General features: G+C 44.4%; 1 protein-coding gene across 1 annotated transcript in view; it reads right to left on the bottom strand.

The window, feature by feature from the left end:
* ARHGAP17 (Rho GTPase activating protein 17) overlaps window positions 1–19,097 on the bottom strand; it is a 111,143-nt gene that overhangs the window by 45,921 nt on the left and 46,125 nt on the right. The window contains 1 exon segment of the mRNA XM_032230345.1: window positions 7,214–7,253. Coding sequence (XP_032086236.1) covers window positions 7,214–7,253 — 40 coding nt within the window.

Here is a 19,097-nt window from a genome sequence, read left to right as displayed (position 1 = left end):
AGATGGCGCCCGTGCCAGGAGACAAATGGCGCCTCTTTTAAAACTCCCGTTCTTGCGGCTTGTGTTCCAAGGAGCTGCCGCGCACCTCTGCCGCCAGTTTTTTCCGCTTTCTGGCACCGCTAGAGCCTTGGCTCTGCCCGTGGGGCCCCTCCAATGAGGTGGGCCACATGGACAAAGGCATGGGCGCTCTGCGGCACTTGGGAAGCCGCGGTTTGCTGCTCAACCCAGCAGGGAGCAGCAGAGCGCTCCGGCGCACAGCAGAGTTCCCACGGCAAGGCTCACCTTCTGGGCAGGGATCTGCCGCCGCCCTCGCTTGCCGGTGATCCAATTTGCGCCCCGCGGCGCTTGAGGAAGCCACGGCTCGCCACTCAACCCTGTGGGGAGTGGTGGAGCGCTGCAGCGCCGCTGATGCCTATGTGGCAGGACTTGCCTTTGGAAGGCTTGCGCCCTTTGTCTCCTGCTTGCCTGGCAGATTTCCTTTCTGAGTGATGCTTGTCTCACTCAGAGGCCTGGGCAACGTGCTGCCCCTCCGGGGGAGCAGCTTTTGACAATCCCTTTGCAGCTCAGGAAGCTTTCAGCTCACGTGCGGCTGCTGCAGTAGGGAGACAATTGAATTTTTTTCGCTTTTTTTTAATTTCTTCAAATTTATCGGAGATCCAGGATGGCAAACCATCCAGTTGAGGGACTGAGTCGATAACTGGGCGGTGTCTGGTGGACCAGGAGCGTATTCCAAGAGCTTATCTGACTCAGTCCAATCAACGAGAGGATAAGGTCAAACCATCCTGGATATTCCTCCCCTCACTATGGAGAATGGATAGTTTGGGCTAAAAAAACAGAAAGCTAAAGACTATTCATGATGCAGTACATCCCTGTAGTGATATTGATAGATTAACATCTGCCCTGCAAAATTGAGTCAGAGGTTTACTTCAAGTCAAAGAGTCAAAGAATGAAACACATGCGTTGCCTGTTTATGTAAAAGAGTCAAGAACAAGCATTGATGATGCTTATTAAATATTGGAACTTACTGAATGTGCAGGAAACAAAACATGAATATTGAAATAATAAAAACTTGACTGGAAAATAGAGAAGCTAAAGTACTCTGGCTCTTGGGTACAATCCCAAAACACTTGTAAGAAAAGCATTACATGGTCAATTTCTACCGAAGTTAGAGGGGAAGGTGAATAGCAATACAACCTGTGAATTGCGTATGGTACATAACACACTAGATTTAAGTGTGATTGAAAAGAAGAAAGTGGACAACTGATGTGGCAAAACCAGAGAATAGCAGAATACAACAACTGAAGATCACAAAGTATTCAAAACTGAAAGATTATGGCATAATCCATGATGGTTATTAGCACTCTGGCTGCCATTCTTAGACAGCACTTAGAACATCTGTGCATTAACAAAATCACAAAATCTCAATTACAAAATGTCACAGTCCATGGATCCACATATAGAATACGTTGATACACAACACCGAGGTTCATGGGAAATATTTGATGGATTTGAAGGCCAACATCAGCTAAAGGATTGGCAGCTGTGACACTGCTGACAGCAGTATCAATATTGTAAAGTCACAGATAAAAAGGGGAAATAAAATATACATGGAACCTGCGCTTTGAGGACTGCCAGGTGAAGGGTGAAACTATATACAACTCTTAATTAAGGAACTGCATGCTTCCAGGTGGAGGGCTCCTGGCAGCCTAGTTTTCCTTGGGGGTGGGAGGGGTGGGCATGGAAGCTCTAATAGAGGAAAGGATTCTAAATAAAAGTCAGGCTGGCTTCACATGTTGTATTAATTTAGTGAATTACTGAACTGTTTTCATACTTCACAGTTAGCCACAGCAGGATTCCTGCAGCATGTGACTTTAAACTCAATGGCAGCCAATGATATGATGGCTTCCCATGATGCATGAACCTGGCTTTTATCATGGGAGTCTACCAAAAACCGTATGAATGTGGAATCACACAATAAAATATTTGTGTAGAAGAACCTGTCCTGTAAAAGAGAGGTTGTTGGCAAGACACAATTGAAAAGCAACATACGTTATCTTAAAGAGCTTCTGTCCAAAGGTCAGAGAAGTTAAAGTACGTTCACCAAGTCCAGCTGGGAATCTCCACATATAAATTGCATTTTATTTTCCTGCTACGTTTTTATGAGTGGGGAAGGTTAAATGGAAGCCTTCTGGAATTTTCATTTGAACAAATCTGAACAACAATGGTCCAGCTGCAAATATAGGAATCCCCTTAAGACTTTTAAGTGCTGTCTTTTTTTAAAAAATTGCCTTAGAACAGAGGTCTCCAAACCTGGCAACTTTAAAGACTCAGGGATTCTGGGAGACCAGGCCATGGCTATAGTTGCCCACCCCTGAGCTAAAGGATGCCCTTGCTTGACAATGCTGAGATGCGGAGACCCAGCCCTGCCACCTGCCAGCAGGTCCTGTCTGAGAAGCAGAGGGAGGAGACGGCCAACTCTCAGGGCCTCTGCTCCCCCAGGGAAATTGCTATTTTGGATCATCTAGTTACGGCCCAGTGAAGCGAAGCAGCTCAGGCAGAAGAGGAAACTTACTGTGTGTCGTGAGGTGGGGCTGGGCCCCATTTTGCAAGACTCCTCCCAAACTGGAGCTTTGGGTCATCGTCCCCCTCCCCCACAGAGCCAGATGCTGCAACTGGGGAGCAAATGGCTCACAGTCATTCCCCCCCCCCCAAGAAAGGTGGAGCGAGAACCGAATCCCACTGCCCAGCTTCTTCCACAGCTCAGTTGAACCCCAGGGGGCACCACTGGCAAAGAAACTTAAAGTGAACGCAGCTCATTCTTGTACACAACCGTCCCTCTTCACAGGGCACAACACTGATTAGCACGGATGATACTTAGCCAGGTAATGAAATGTCTGTCAGCAAGCGACCCAGCTCAGAGAGCACGAGGAACTCCACAAGTAAAAAAAAAACCCTACATGGTTAAGAATCACTTAAGTCTGTTACTTTGGCTTCCAATTATAATTTAAAATTATTGCTGAACAAATGCTTTTATTTTAACCTATTTTCCTATGGGACTCCCTCCATATTATTATTAGGTGGCAGGCGCCCGAGTGGAAGGCCGAAGCAAAGATGGTGTTTGTCAGCCCAAATCAATAAATTCTAATTATGGTCACTGTCAATCCAAAAAGCACATCCCGCATCTGCGGGACTAATGCTAAGGAAGATGATAATAATTCCTTCCATATTATGAACCAAAATACACAAACAGTAGTTGCTGTCAGGAACAGTCAAAGAAGAAGAAGGGGAGCCCAGTCATCCTGAGGGAAGGGGTCCCTTGCAGCTCCCAAGGCCTCTTAGTCAGAGCTGTTTGCAGAGATTACGTTTGAGAGTAATAAGCCATTTAACTGTATTTACGGAAACACATGACTTACTTACTTCTCTTGGAAAGGACTTTGGAAACGAAGAACATGCCTGGGAGAATATGCCAGAGAACAGAAACATTTGGCAAAAGGCACAGCGCCTGAAGTTGAGGCTAAGACAAAAGTTGGAAGTTTCTGCCCAGCAAGGGGATGAATAAGCAATTCCGCCTGGGTGTCACAGAACCAACAAAGCCATGCCTGCAAAAAGCCTTTGCCAATAGTTGGAGAGAAGAATTCCTGGCTTCCCTCCATCTCCACGCCTCCAAATATTTCTTAGGATTACCAAGGCAACAAAATAGGAAAATGCAGGGAAGACTTGAGAAAAAAAATGCAGAAATTTAAATAGGAATTTAAATTGACAAATCTGTTATCTTTTCCCTGCTCCTCTGATTTGGGTAGAACATAACCTAACTTAAATACATGAAGGAAAACTGAAATGTAACATTACTCAAAGAAAAGAGCTGAACGCTTTCACTTCATGCTTATAAAGAAAGTGAACATCCCCAAATTTGTAAGGTGGAATTTAGTAAGTTATAAATGCACAGAATAAACAGGAGAGAATTGACAGTGTAGGACTTGATGATTCTGGAGAGTCTTCAAAGAAGCTTGCTTTCTCTTTCTACTGCATGGAAATACTAAAGAAATATAACAGAAGTGATTAATGCTTTAATCCCCAATTAAAACCCTACCACATATATGTCTCAGCCTCTTAGAGGCTGAGGCATATATTTGGTACAGCTGCAGGAACAGCTTCTAGTGCTGATTTTATTTGGATAATATGAAAAATGTAAATGCATGCTTATTCACATTTTTGGCTATGGGCACCAGACCGTTAAGTACTTAACAGGTTTTCCAGAAGGAGTTGCTGCCTCAATTGTCTTTGGAAGAAAGAGTGAAAAACCTGAGTGCCAGCAAAGATGATATCCAGAATCTGCAGCAACATGGGAGAAAATCACCCTCTACGTGCAGCCACAACTGGCAGGACTATAAGAAACCTCTGCCCATCAACCCTTCCTTTCCAAAGTTCAACTCGATTTAGCTGAAGGTTCTGAGCAGAACCTTAGACGCACCTTGGAGATTTTGGTGTGTGAGAAAGGGACCGCATGGAAGCTTGGACTTGATAAAGGTTTCCGTATTTTCTGAATCTCAGCTCACATTTATATTCTATTCAAATCTGCATGGCTGCGAGGTCAGTTGTGGAATAATATCTCAGACTGATGTATCTAATCATAAGGTTATGGGAGGTGATTGAAACAGGAAAGGCATAAGAATGTTGTGCCTTTATGAGCAACATTGGAAAGAATATTATGGATTTTGCTCTTCAGTGAATTGCCAAGAAAAATTCTAGTATGTGAAAGAAAATTCACTGGACCTTTCCTGACTTGGAGACAGCATATAATAAAGTGAATGTGCTTGAGATGTAATATTTCAAACAAATATATAGTTGAAAGTTCTTTGCTGAATGGAGCAAGAATGGAATGTGATGGAAAGAAAATGCGTGTGGGAATCAACGGAATGTCAGGACTGAGCAAGGAATAAGGCAAGGAGCTCTGATGTTCTCTTGGCTATTTATTTACAGATTTATAATAAATTCTACATAAATACATGTTTAATACATGTATATGGTGACACTAGAAACACATTGGTTGGGGATGCAAATATGTGTGTACTTTTGTATACATCTGATCCCATGCTATGGTTGAGGATCTAAATGATTTGCAGAGAATATTAGATAGACTAAGGAGTATGGAACTGAGAATTAATATATGCAAACGTTAGACAGGAAAAATGAACAACTCATACAATAACAGTGATAAACTAGAACAATTAGGTGATTTTGAAATAATAGAAAACACTTGTAAGCTCAGGTTTTAGATTTTGGCCGTGGTGTGCTCTCCAAGCTTCTTCAATTTAGCTTCTGAACATTTCGTTATCGGACTAGGTAACAGCATCAGCAGGATTCTCTCGTCCTATTCTCCTTAGCTTATAAATGTCTTGTGTGCCAATGTGATCAGTTGGCCGTGTGTTTGGTTGTTTATTGGAGCTACATTTAAATTCTGATTGGTTCTCTTGTTGATTGGTTGTCCTCATGGTTTGGTTTCTTACGTATTCTTACTCTGGATCTAGATTAATATGTTTGTTAATTGCTGCTTTGGTAGAATACCAGCCTTCCATAAATTACATGTGTGGTGGGTGCTGACATGGCCAATGATTTTGGTTCCTTCCCAATCGAACTGGTGTTGTTTATTATCCATGGGGTTGAGATCAAGGATTTTTGGTCGTGCTGTTTAACTGCTAGTTGATGTTCATTTTCAATGGCCTTCCTGTTTATCCCACATAGAACTGGTTACAATTGTTGCAATCAATTTTGTTTACTACGTTGCTGTTGTCTTTCTTCTGTATTTTCTCTTTGACTGTAGGTAGCTTTTTCCTGAGTGTAAATGTGGGCTTGTGAGCTATCGTTGTTCCTAGGGCCTGCAGTATTCTGGCAGCCATTTTGGATGTCCCTTTGATGTACGGCAGGACTTGTTTTTGTGTTGTGATTGGCTGTGTATTTTGTTGGAGTTTGGATGACAAGGATCGTATTATGAAATCTTTTGGATAGTCTTTGTGGAGAAAAACATTGAAAATGTGTTTCTCTTCTGCTTTTCTTAATGGCCCCAGTGCTGTGTTCTGGCTCTTTTGAAAAGGGACTTGTCTTGTGTGCCATGGGGTGGTTGCTTGTGAAATTAGAATCTGGTCTGTGTGCTTGGATTTTCAGTATGCACAGGTTGTTAATTAGGCGATTGTTCTATATCTTAGCAGAAGGTTATTATGGTGGGAAAATAAATGAAGAATTCTGAAGATGTGCAAGTGCCAGCAGAAAGGTACTTTATTCTGTGAAATAAAGGCTGTTAAAATAAGCAAAAATAGCTGCCTATAAAGATGTGCTTCTATTCAGTTATGATATGTCAAGAAAATCCTTCTAGTTGGATACAATGGGACACTTAAGAAGTCTATGGGGCAGAAGATGAAGAGATAAAGAATAAATGAGTGTGAACTAAAAACAAAAGTAGAAGAAAGAACCATCTGCGACCTCCTGCTGGCTTCCCCTTTGACTTTGTTGGAAGCCAGCAAAGATTGGAGAACATTGTGACTGCAGAGAAGTTGCCATAGCTATAAATACTCATTCAGTGCTGTAAGTAAGTTTGAGCAAGTGATTGTTAAACAAGGACCACCAGTAATTTCTTTGGTTCACTATTACTTACTCATCTCCTCCCCCCACTCTTTATATCTATATATATTTGTTTATCCACAAAAAGGAATATTGTAATGAGTCTACAGATGTGTACATCTTAAAGTAAATACCAGTTTATTATCCTGTTGCAACTTAACAGAAGTAGTAAAATAAGAGGAAAAAAGAAAGGAAGAACAATATTTATGATACAACCCTCTTCTGGGGAACACACAATTACATTTTTTGAAAAAACAAACAAACTGAAGAACAAAATTCCAAATTGCTCTTGCAACATATACCTGCAAATGCATTTTTCCCAAATGGGTAGAGACACACATTCATGCTCCAATAACACCAAATATTTCACTCTGCAGTAAGCCAATCAGATTCAAACCAGTTATTCTCACTTTCTCACCAGCTTTAGACTAAGGTAACTTTTTGAACCCTGTTTCTGCTGGTGTGGAATGTGAAAAAAGCCTCTTCTGTCTTTATATGACATACTTGCTTTTCTCACTCAACATTTTGAAAAGCAGCAATCAAAATCTCCAAAGGCAGCCTTATTACAGGAATTTAAACACAACCATCAATCAATTACCTGTAGCAGGTCATCACTGAGGACTTCAGTTTTCTCAGCTCTGCAAAAGAAGAAAAAATGTCATTGAGCATTTTTGTACACACATTAAGGATAAGAAAAGCGGATAGACCAATGATGGATTCTATCTCGAAATGGCAATCCTGTTATGAAAGCATTGTGCTTCTATCACAATAGTGATCCCTAAGCAACAGATGTTATAAAACTTTATCTTGTGTCACTTAATCAAGAGAGTGAGGGCAATATTTTTCTTCCTATTAACTTTCCAGATGGCTCCAACTAAAGTTGTTTATGTACAGACTTTGCCATTTCCCTGGGAACCAGAAGATTTTCACAGAAGCCTCTGAACTCCACTTATGCTCCTTGTTTCCAGCTAGAGTGTTTTCTCTCTTCCACTGCCCATTATGGAAACTTAACTTTAAAAATTCAACCATCTCAGCACTTCAGAGTTCTTTCAGTATTTCCATTTTTTTGCCTTTTAAAATTGGGAACATGGTGCTTCCAGCAAAGTATTTCTGGTTCAGGGGAGTATTTTAAATGTCAGCACCCTGTCCTTAAAATGATATATATCAAGCACAGCAGAATCTCTTATTTTACTTGAGTTCAGTTTCAAGTTTATATTAAAACAAATAAAATTGATGTAGGTATGGGACCCATAAAAGGGTTATGGGCTTCAGGTTTCCAATTGTTTAATATCAACTCTAATATCAACTCTTTCACCAACATTCAACAGCTTGGAGAAGAACCAAAGGTGGATATTCCTGGCAGAAGGAAGGACCCATTGTCCTAGGTTTGTGTTCAAAGGCACTGTATTCCTAAATTCTTGCAGATGGTAGTAAAAAGGTGATGGTGGCAGAACACTTGTGAACAAACTCTTGCGGAAGAGAATTTCATTCAGCCTGTCCACAACGTCCTGGCTACAACTCCCACTTGTTGCTTGAATGGGAGGCTCAAATCCAGAAGGACCCCAAGTCATGAACCAACTTTTCCCCCTCCCCTATCTAGAGTAACTATCTAGGAACGATGTTATCAGTTTGCCGAGATGTTTGTTGACACACAGCAGTTCCATTCAGACCCTGACAATCTCCAATTGGGGATTTCCAGAGCAGATCCAATTTGACCCGGACTGGCAATGCATAGCTGACGGCATCCGCATACTAATGATACCCCATTATAAACAGCAACAGCAATAGACTTATATAGGGCCCAATGGCGCTTGGCAGCATTCTCTGGTGGTTTAGGTCTTGGTGTCAGCACCTCTCCATTAGATAATTAGGAAAGAAAGACCACGAGTCTCATGTGTGAAATCAAGTGTACTTTTACTAACTATAAATGATTAAAGGCATAGCGAAGCGAAAGCTGAATATTAGGCGCGAAAGCGATTGATATATAGAATAGCCCATTTCCCTCCCCTTGGCATCACAGTTACAGTCCAATCATAATTCTCCCAAGTGTCAGGTGCGAGATACCTTCAAAAGGCATCACGAAGATGGAATGTCGGTGCCGTTAGTCCTGGCGGGAAACTCCCACGCATGCGTAGTCCGATCAGCAGCTGAACTCCAGAACCTTCCTCCAGCACAATGAGTAACCCCTCCCAAATACCATGCCCTCCCTCCCCGTTTCATAGCAGCCGAAGCAACAGCAAAGCAGAGGCTGACATCTGGCATTATTTGCATATTGCCCTCAATAATCTGGCTCCTCATTTTACTAATCTCAGAAAGATGGAAGGCTGCTGAGTCAACCTTGAGCCCCGTCAGGATTGAACCCCAGCTGTGGGCAGAGTTTGTCTGCAATACTGCGTTCTAAACGCTGTGCCACCAGGTGACCCTCCCAACAGGTTTCATGCAGATGTTCAATTACACGGAGGAGCACTGAGTCCTATGGAATCCCTCCCATACACCCCTGGAGAAATCAAAGATTATAGCCTTCTGTAACTACAGAAACTGCGTGCTCAGAACCACCATAACTCAGTGCTTCCAGCCATGCAGGTGACCCGGAAGGCTAGTACAGTTGATAGTTATGAATATTGCTCAGAAGTGTAATAGGTGTTGCACACAACTCAAAATCGTGGTCCTGATAAAACTAATTGCTTAGAACTATCCTGTCCTTTTAATGCCCCCCCCCCCCAATGCCTGAATCCGGGATGATAGGAACCTACACAATTCACCTGTTGTAGCATCCTCTGTGGCCGATGCCCTGCTACTTCTTGACAATCATCCATAAAAGGGAAAATTGAAGATTGGGAGAAAGTGGCCAGATCATGGATGGGTTTCTTCAGGACCGGGCACAATAGACCCCCCCTTAAGGTAGGTAATGTCCCTCAAAACGGTATTAACTGTCTGCCATATTCAGTTACTTACAGCCGGGGAAGTGGGAAGCTTCTCACCTGATTCTTTCACTAATTTCATTAGTGCGTCTGATCTAACTGACTCACTGCTGCATCTGTAGGCCATCACGCCTGCTAGATTTTATGGCCTCCCACTGCTTCCCCCCCCCCCCAAGAGTATTGGTTAGCAAATATCCTACAATGCAAAATGAGACTATAGAAAGTGTAATTCTTGAAATAGAAGCAAGCCTCCCAAAGATTCTTATGAAATAATACAATGCTGCCATTGAATGACAACACTGGATTCTGGTGGAACGAAATGCAGCTATTGTAACTTTTTCTGGAAAGTAAGCTAGGTCTCTTCAGAATTCAATACAACCAGGCAACCCTTCGCTTGGCTTTGAGGAAGACATCGTCCACTGTCTTCCTCTTCCCCAGGAGGATTAGTCTAAAGTTAAATTTCTCAAAAGCAATGTTCCCTCTAATTTTTTTTCAGTGTGTGCGGAAAAGTATAGTGTTTGAGTGACACATTTTCATGCCTGAGCACCTGAATTTTTTTCACAGATGTCACCCAAGACAACAACGAAATCAGTGTTATTTGAAACGCAAAGTTATGTTTATTCAAAGTACCTGCTTAATTAAAAGTGTTATATAATATATAACTATATAATATATATAGTAAATTGAGGACTACTTGTATTCAAGTTCAATGGATGACTCTCTATGGGGAAATGATCAAAACTTCCCTCTATCCACATTTTCCATACTATGAATTACTTATATGCTTTATACTTCCCCCCTTACTATCCAATAGTCTGCAGTGATATTAGCAAGTTATGAATAAATTACCCATTGATGTAGATTAGCAATTGGGGTATATAAACCTATTATTTATTGAGTTGCATGTATACAAAATTTATATATTGGCTGGCTGTAAACTATATTTAACCATTTGTTTTTATATGATGATCCAAGAACTGGAACCATTTGCTGTATCAATGCTATGGATGGTAACACCTAGCTGACCATGGCTGATCCCCCCAAAACTAGTAGACTCTTTACTGTTGCCAAAACAATCTACATGGAGGTTAGGCCAATTTGAACTTGCTAAAGAAATCTCATCAGTCACCTTTGAGAGGATGAACCAACAGAAATAAAGTTGGTTTTCAATATATTAAATGGCTCATTTAATATACAGCCCTTTCATATGCAAATAGTATAATAATGCATGGATTGTGTGATGATTTGTAAGTACTAATTTTCAGATGTAAAAATACAAAGATGCATAAAAGTGGCGAACCAATACCGTAGGTTGGTTTTCTGTTTCCTGAAAATTATCCCTTTCTTCTCTTGTGCCATTGGTAAAAAAACAGAAGACTAATTCAAAGCATTTAAAAAGAAAATACATAATGACAGCATGCAAGTGTCAGCAAAAGCCTCCCCCTGACAGATAAGGGAAAGAGGTATATGACCCTACACTTTCAGAATCAACCAGAAAGGAATCCCCTCCCAGACTAAACATGTGTGTGTGTGTGTGTGTTTCGCGCTTATACTATGCAATAGATAAGTGCAACAGACTGATTGGGATACTGAAATCCAACCACTTCCCCTAAGGCAGAGTGCTCTAATGTGCTTCCAGCAGCCCTTTGGGGCCGGTGGTCCTGTTCACGATTATCACAAGGAAGCTCCGCTCCGTTAAGTGGAGATTACTTTCAGGAAAACAATTTGCGGACTCGCCACCTGCCTTACGCACTCAGAGCTTCAAAAAACAGTCCTGGATAGACGCCAATAAGCGACGGGGGCTGCAGGTTCCGGGAGATTGAAGTGCTCCGCTCTCCCCTCAGGGAAAGAGGAGGCAACCACCAGGAGCAGCCCCAGCGCCCGCCAAACCACACAGCAAAAAGGATGCGACGCCACCCATCCGAACGGAGGCACGACCGCCACCACCGCAATTCCCTCTCCACTGCTGCCTCCCTCCTGTCCATCACACATTTCCTTCTGCGGAGGCTGAATCTACCTCCGAGACGCTCCCGCCTTTTATTCATGACCGCCTTTAAGTTTCTTGTGGTGATTGGCTGGGCCTGCCGAAAGACGGAACTGGATTGGCAGCGCAGCCACTCCTTGACAAGCTTGAACAGAGTCCTGGGCCAGGGGTTGCTAGTGGTGGTGGCTGGGGAGGATTTTTACCTGCCGAGCTTGTCAATTCCTCTCGGTCCTGAATTGCATGGCGTCGTTTCGGCTTCATTGCTCGCCCCGGCTGGGCAGTTTCGTTTTGGGGGAGGAAGGCGGCTGGTAGAGCCGAGGATTTTTCATGCTAAAAAACACTGAGCGGAAGTTGGAAACTTCTGCGCAGCATTTTCTTGACATGTGCACAGCCGCGCAACCGCGCACCTTAGAGGGAACAGTGCTCACAAGTATCTCTCTCAGACAGGAGGCACTTCGAATGTGAGTTAGTAGAAATAACCTCTTTCAAAAATATGTAAAACCTGTTTTGGAACAAAAATGTTTATAAGAACTGACATACAGCTATCAAATTGCTTCCATGTGTATGACGGCAAGAGAACATCTCAATAACCTCACTGGCAGTTCATTAAAACTAGTTTTTCCAGTGGCCAATCTCTTAGATTAATCTCTCAAGGCAATGCAGACTTCTGGAAAAGTCACCATTTCTTTCAATGTTTCTTTCAAGAAACATTTTGCACGATGTACATTTAGTTAGGAGCTTCACTGAAGCCAACAGATCTAATTTATGTGCAGGAAGCATACTTTGAAGTGTTATCCAAGGGTACACTCACAAGCACAGAGTCCTGAAAGCATCCCACTGAAACCCAGAAGAACGTATCTGAACAAAAACGTTGAGGAGAAGAAGAAGAGCAAGGCTACACTGCAATGGTAAGTATTCTCTTCCCCTAAAGAATGACTAACCAGAAAAGCATGTCACTTTCAGTCTCAAATCATGCAAGTGGTTGACTTGTACAAGCATCCATAATAGGCTGTTTTGGAAACAGACAGATTGTTAAAACACCAAGGAAGTTCCCCGCATACTTTTGCAATCACTAAGAGTACAAATAAGGTGTGCCCATTGCCAGATCAAAAGAGAAAGAGACGCTATCAGCATGCAGAGAACTCTTCTGTAAATATTAAGAGGCTTTCCCCAGCAAATACAGAAAAGGCAACTGATCAGCTGCTTACATGGTTAAGAAACCACCCAGCTGCTAAACTGGTAGAACTCCAGAATGTCAGCAAGGATTGGCAAAGGGAGAAAGCAACCAAACTGCCAGATACATGGGCCTGAATTGATCCAAAGCTAAAAGAGTGAAAATATCAATCCATCTCACCAGAGCCATGCATTCTGCATCTCTCCAGAATTCAGTCATGGAACCATAGATTCTTAACTGAACAGTTTACAGAATTACCTAAGTCTAGTTAGGCTTTCACATCAGATGTGGCTTTATCCAAGGTAGGAAATCATGTCTGGTCAATTTATTTTATATCCCCTAATCAATGATGCTGTTGGTGTTGCAATTCAAGAATCACTTTTATAAAACTAATGTTGTGATTACTGATACTTAAGAGTTTCTTTTCAGGAACGTCCTGTAATATACCAATCAAATCAAATAAGCAGTGAGAAAACTAATGCTAGACCAACAATCAAGCAGTAAACAATAGCCCAATCAAGGGTTGCCAATTCAGACAAGCTACCAAACAGCAGCTTATTTGTATTTGTATTTGTATTTATTTGTCTTGTATGCCGCTCACTCCCGAAGGACTCCGGGCGGCTCACAATAGACAAGGGAAGGGGAAAACTGGACAAAGACAACACTTTAAAAACGAAAACCGCAACATTCACAATTTCCGTGGGGTTGGATGTTTCCCAAGCCCACCGGCCTGCTGGAGCAGCCAGGACTTGGTGGCTTTGCGGAAGGCCAGGAGGGTAGTAAGGGTCTGGATCTCGACGGGGAGATCATTCCAAAGGGCTGGAGCTGCAACAGAGAAGGCTCTCCCCCGGGGGGGGTCGCCAGCCGACACTGGCTGGCGGATGGAATCTGGAGGAGACCTAACCTGTGAGATCTAATCGGTCTATGGGAGGTAATTGGCAGGAGGCGGTGTCTCAGGTACCCAGGTCCGATGCCATGTAGGGCTTTATAGGTAGCGACCAGCACCTTGAAGTGGATTCGGAGACTAATGGGTAGCCAGTGCAGCTTGCGGAGGATAGGTGTGATGTGGGTGTACCTGGGTGCACCCACAATCGCTCGCGCGGCTGCATTCTGGACTAACTGAAGTCTTCGAACACTCTTCAAGGGCAGCCCCATGTAGAGCGCATTACAATAATCCAGTCTTAAGGTCACAAGGGCATGAGTGACTGTCTGAAGGGCCTCCCGATCCAGGTAGGGTCGTAATTGGTGCACCCAGGCGAACCTGGGCAAAGGTCCCCCTGGTCACAGCCGACAAATGGTGTTCTAAAGTCAGCTGGGGATCCAGGAGGACTCCCAAATTGCGAACCCTCTCTGAGGGGCGTATAATTTCACCCCCCAGCCTGAGAGATGGAATAATTGGCCAATTTTTGGGAGGGAACATCAGAAGCCACTCGGTCTTGTCTGGATTGAGTGCCAACTTGTTTGCTCCCATCCAGACCCTAACAGCCTCCAGGCACTGGCACATCACTTCTACTGCTTCGCTGAGTTGGCACGGGGCAGACAGATACAACTGTGTGTCGTCTGCTTATTGGTGGTACTTAATCCCGTGCTGGCGTATGATCTCACCCAGCGGCTTCATGTAGATGTTAAATAGGAGGGGGGACAGGACCAAACCCTGTGGCACCCGTAGTTGAGTGGCCTTGGGGTCGATCTCTGCCCTCGACCAACACCGACTGTGACCTGTCCGAGAGGTAGGAGGAGAACCACCGAAGAATGGTGCCTCCCACTCCCACCTCTCGCAACTGTCGCAGAAGGATACCATGGTCGATGGTATCGAAGGCCGCTGAGAGGTCAAGGAGCACAAGGATAGAGGGGTGACCCCTATCCCTGGCCCACAGAGATCATCGATCAGTGCGACCAAAGCAGTTTCCGTGCTGTAACCAGGCCTGAAACCCGACTGAAAGAAATCCAGATAATCGGTTTCATCCAAGGACCGTCGGAGTTGAGAGGCCACCACTTTCTCAACAACCTTCACAACAAAGGGAAGGTTGGAGACTGGACGATAGTTGCTCAAAATGGCTGGGTCCAGAGATGGTTTCTTCAGGAGGGGTCTCACCACCGCATCCTTTAGGAGGCGTGGGAAGATTCCCTCCTGGAGAGAGGTGTTAACTATTGTCCGGATCCAGCCGCATGTCACCTCCCTGCTGGTCGAGACCAACCAGGAGGGACACGGGTCCAGTATACAGGTGGAGGCACTCACCGCTCCCATGGCCTTGTCCACTTCCTCAGGAGAAGCACGTTGAAACTCAATCCATAAAGTATGCTCAAGACCTTCCCCCGGTACCTCGGCTGGTATCGTGCAATTGGAGTCCAGCTCTGTCCGAATCTGAGCAACTTTATCCGTTAAATACTGAACAAATTCCTCAGCTCTTCCTTGTAAAGGGTCATCCGCATCCCTCCCTTTCAAGAGGGAGCGGGTTATTCTAAACAAGGCGGCTGGGCGCGATTCAGCGGATGCAATAAGGGCGGCAAAATGCGAACATTTCGCCGCCCGTATTGCCAAGAGATAGGCTCTGATAAAGGCTCTCATCAGTGCTCGGTCTGACTCAGATTTACTGGCCCTCCAGCGGCGCTCTAGGCGTCTCTTTTGGCGCTTCATCTCCCGGAGTTCCTTGGTAAACCAAGGAGCCCTCCTGGATCCACTGCCTCGGATCGGTCGCAAAGGCGCAATCCGGTTTAGAGCCCCCACTGCCGCTGCATTCCAGGCAGCGACTAAGGACTCCACCAGATTGTGGACGATAGTGTCAGGTATTTCCTCCAAGCGCCGTCTGAAATCCCATAGGGTCCATCAGGCGCCTGGGGCGGAACCACCTAATCAGTTCCCCCTCCCTACAGTGGGGGATTGGTTTCTGAAAGTCAAGCCTCAGTAGGAAGTGATCAGACCATGACAAGGGCAAGGTTTTAATGCCCTTCAACCCTAGATCACATCTCCACTGCTCCGAAAGAAATACGAGGTCAAGCGTGTGACCAGCTGAATGAGTCGAATTACTTGGGTCAAGTCCATGGCTGTCATGGAAGCCATGAACTCCTGCGCCCCGTCAGAGCGTTCACCAAGTGTAGGCAGGTTGAAATCCCCCAGAACCATAAGCCTGGGGAACTCTACCGCTAACTTGGCTACTGACTCGAGGAGCGAGGGGAGGGCTGTTGCAACGCTGTGGGAAGTAGGTACGTTAGCAAACAAACCCACTTGACCACCAAGGTCCACTTCATCAATAGGGACTCACACCTGACAAGCTCCGGAGCAGGGATCCTACGAGGAACTAAAGACCTTCGGACGATGACAGCCACTCCCCCACCCCTTCCCTGAGGTTGCGGCTGATGAAGCACCTGAAATCCTTCTGGGCACAGTTCAGTGAGGGGGACTCCTCCCTCCGGGCCCAGACAGGTTTCAGTAATACATGCCAGGTCTGCCCCCTCGTCTAAAATTAGGTCCGGACAAGGGAGCTTTGTGAACCACAGACCTGGCATTTAGCAACAACAGCCTGAGACCAGGGCCCTGACAGTTCTCGCCACCTGGCCCTGGAGTGGAACTAACAGGGCCGGAAGGAGGGATCTCTGTGATGTAGCCAAACCTCCTTCCCCGGTAATGGCTAGCCCTGAAGTTCCCGTCGTACCTGCCCCTCCCCATAGTGACCGTAATGCTCCAGCCCACCCCGCAACCGTAGACCCCATAACCCCTCCCACAGCCTCCACACCATCCAGCAGGCGATTTTATCACTCATTCTGGGACGGGAGGTAGGCCTGGGCCCCCTACCACTTCTGCAATAGCACTCAGTGGAGGAGGCACCAGGCTGTACTCTCAATCCTCTCATACACACACAGCCACTCACCCATGCATTCCCCACAAAGAAGCGCAAGGAACACTCCTACCCACACTGACAGGGAAGTCACTTGTACATAAATGAGAGCAAACCCAATGCTCATTAGCACTGATGAAGTTACCTAGTTGGGTAATGAAACAACTTGCAACAAAACAACCCAACTGGGGGAGCACCAAAGACCCAACAGTCACCCCCCTCCTCCTCCTTTCTAGCACTGATGAAGTTGCCTAGTTGCCTAGAGGGAGGGGATAAGGGTTTTGAGGAAGACTCTGCTTGTAATCCTGTCTTCATTTCAGGACTGTAGGGCTTTGGTAGGGGCATGTTTGCAGCCCTGCTCATTTATTTGCTGTCAGCAGTTCTTCCATCTTAATAGATGCTTGTAGCTGATCCTGTTCCAGGTAACACTATATTGCTACTACAATGACTACTACTGTTAGTTTATCCCTCTATTTACATAGCTAGTCAATTCAGAGAACACACCTAATACTGCCTCTTAATTTCCCCACAAAAACACCCTGTGAGGTGGGTTGGGCTGAGAGGGAGTAATTGGCCCTAAGTCACCTGTGGCTTTCCTGCCCAAGGAAGGCCTAGAATTCACCACCTCCTGGTTTCTAGGCCAGCATCTTAGCCACTACACCAAACAGGCTCTCATTATTTTATTAGGGTTCATCATAATCAGCCAGAGGTTTAGGCTGGATTGGGCACTTTTATCCACTCATGGAGTCCTTCCCAAGCACCTGGGATATAGGCAGATCCTGTTCCTTCCTAGTGTTACAGGTATGTCACAGGTCGTCAGCTGTTCCAAGTAAAGCTGCCTTTTGCAATTGGCTGATGGTGAGCTTGTCAGTGCTGACGGTGTTCAAAAGTAGTGCTCCAGTTGTTTTGGGATTGGACCCAAGTCACACCTATCGCAGTTGGGACCATCTTTGTTTCCCTTTGCCATAGTTGTTCTATTTGCAGGTCTTCGTATTTTGTGGTTTTCCCCAGTTTTTTCTCTTCTGCCATCTTCAGGTACTGCTATGACTTTTCTGTCTTATTAGCAATTGGAGTGCTACAGGACAGGTGCTTTTCTGTTTGAATCCTAAAGTCCCAGAGCCCTTTAGCGTCTACATTTTTTATTACCTATTTTGAGATCCCACTGGTTCTTGTTTGCAGGTAAATAGTATTTCTTGCAGGTATTCCAATGCGCCATTGCTCCTACTTTCTTCTGGACTTCACCATATCTGAATTAGTCAGCTTGAAGGATACCCACGTATTTATAGTGATTGTCTTCATCCAGACTCTTGATATTATTTCCACAGGAGATCTTAATTCATTCTGTTTTCACTATTTTCCCCCTCGGTTGACGGTGAGGGTGGCACATTTGTCCAGTCCAAACTCCACTGAAATATTCTGGCTGCATATACAGACAGCGAGGAGCAATGATTCTACTTCTGAGGGTTTTATTCCACACAGCTTCAAATCGTCCATATAAAGGAGGTGGAATAGGCTGCCAGATTTTTTTTTTTAATGATTGTTAGCCCACAGCCTGACTTGTTCAGGAATGGCGACAGAGGAATCAGTACATGACAAACTGTAATGAAGACAGTGAGTCAAGAACATTCTTCTCTTAATCTCTCCCATTCTGACATTATTGACCTACAACTGTATCTTCCATTGTGCCATCAATCTTTGAACAAAGATTCCGACTTCCGGGGAGGGACCTGTTGCCGTCGGCAGCTTAACAGAGCTGCCCCCAGAGTTCTGGTTCGTTATCTACTCAATATCAAGAAAATAACTCTTTTTCAGACAAGAAAAAAGCAGTGAGGAATCTCAGCTGGTAAGAATCTTCTTTGAAGTTCACAGTTTGTTTTTTTTTGGACTGTGGACGGAGGGGGAGGATCAACCCAAAGCTGAGTCATTCAACTCCGACCTGAACTTCGCAGCTGTTATTTACAGCACAAGACAGGAACCCCTCCCCCTTAGGACAATCTTTAGAAAACAGACTATTGAAAATCAATACGAGCAAAGACCAAACTTGTGAACTTTAAAATTTTTCCCTATCTGAAATACCAGCTTCAATGTTATAAAATCTCTTTTGTTTAATTGTCTTCAAAATGGCGTTTACAGCTTCTGCATTGTTATCTCCGGCTTCCTGGTACAGAATCAAAGGAATAACTTCTTATAATCTAATAGACCTACTCCCTTAAAGCCTTCAAAGACTCTTTGTTGTTGATACAGAGACATTCCAAACATTCAAATGGACTTTCTCTTTTGAAACCCTCCGTAAAACCCTTTGTAAAAAAAAAAAAGAAGGGGGGGGGAGGAATTTCTTTTTCTCCAAATAGCACAGTGGATTAGCAATTTAGACATAATAATTAAAACCAAAATACAATGGCATCCAAATCAACCTCTGTGAAATTACCTCCGAAAACGTCTCCCATACCTGGCACAAAGTTGCAGCCCCCACCATCTATGCCCCCTAGTGGAGACGTACTAACAAAAGAATTTTTCCTGGAAATGTTCAAAGAATCCAGAGAACAGAACTTAGAAATGTTTAGAGA

This window comes from Thamnophis elegans, chromosome 14 (genome assembly GCF_009769535.1).
Source record: "Thamnophis elegans isolate rThaEle1 chromosome 14, rThaEle1.pri, whole genome shotgun sequence".
Lineage (NCBI taxonomy): Eukaryota > Metazoa > Chordata > Lepidosauria > Squamata > Colubridae > Thamnophis > Thamnophis elegans.
The sequence above is the reverse complement of the archived record's forward strand: the minus strand, read 5'-3'. Positions and strand labels throughout refer to the sequence as shown.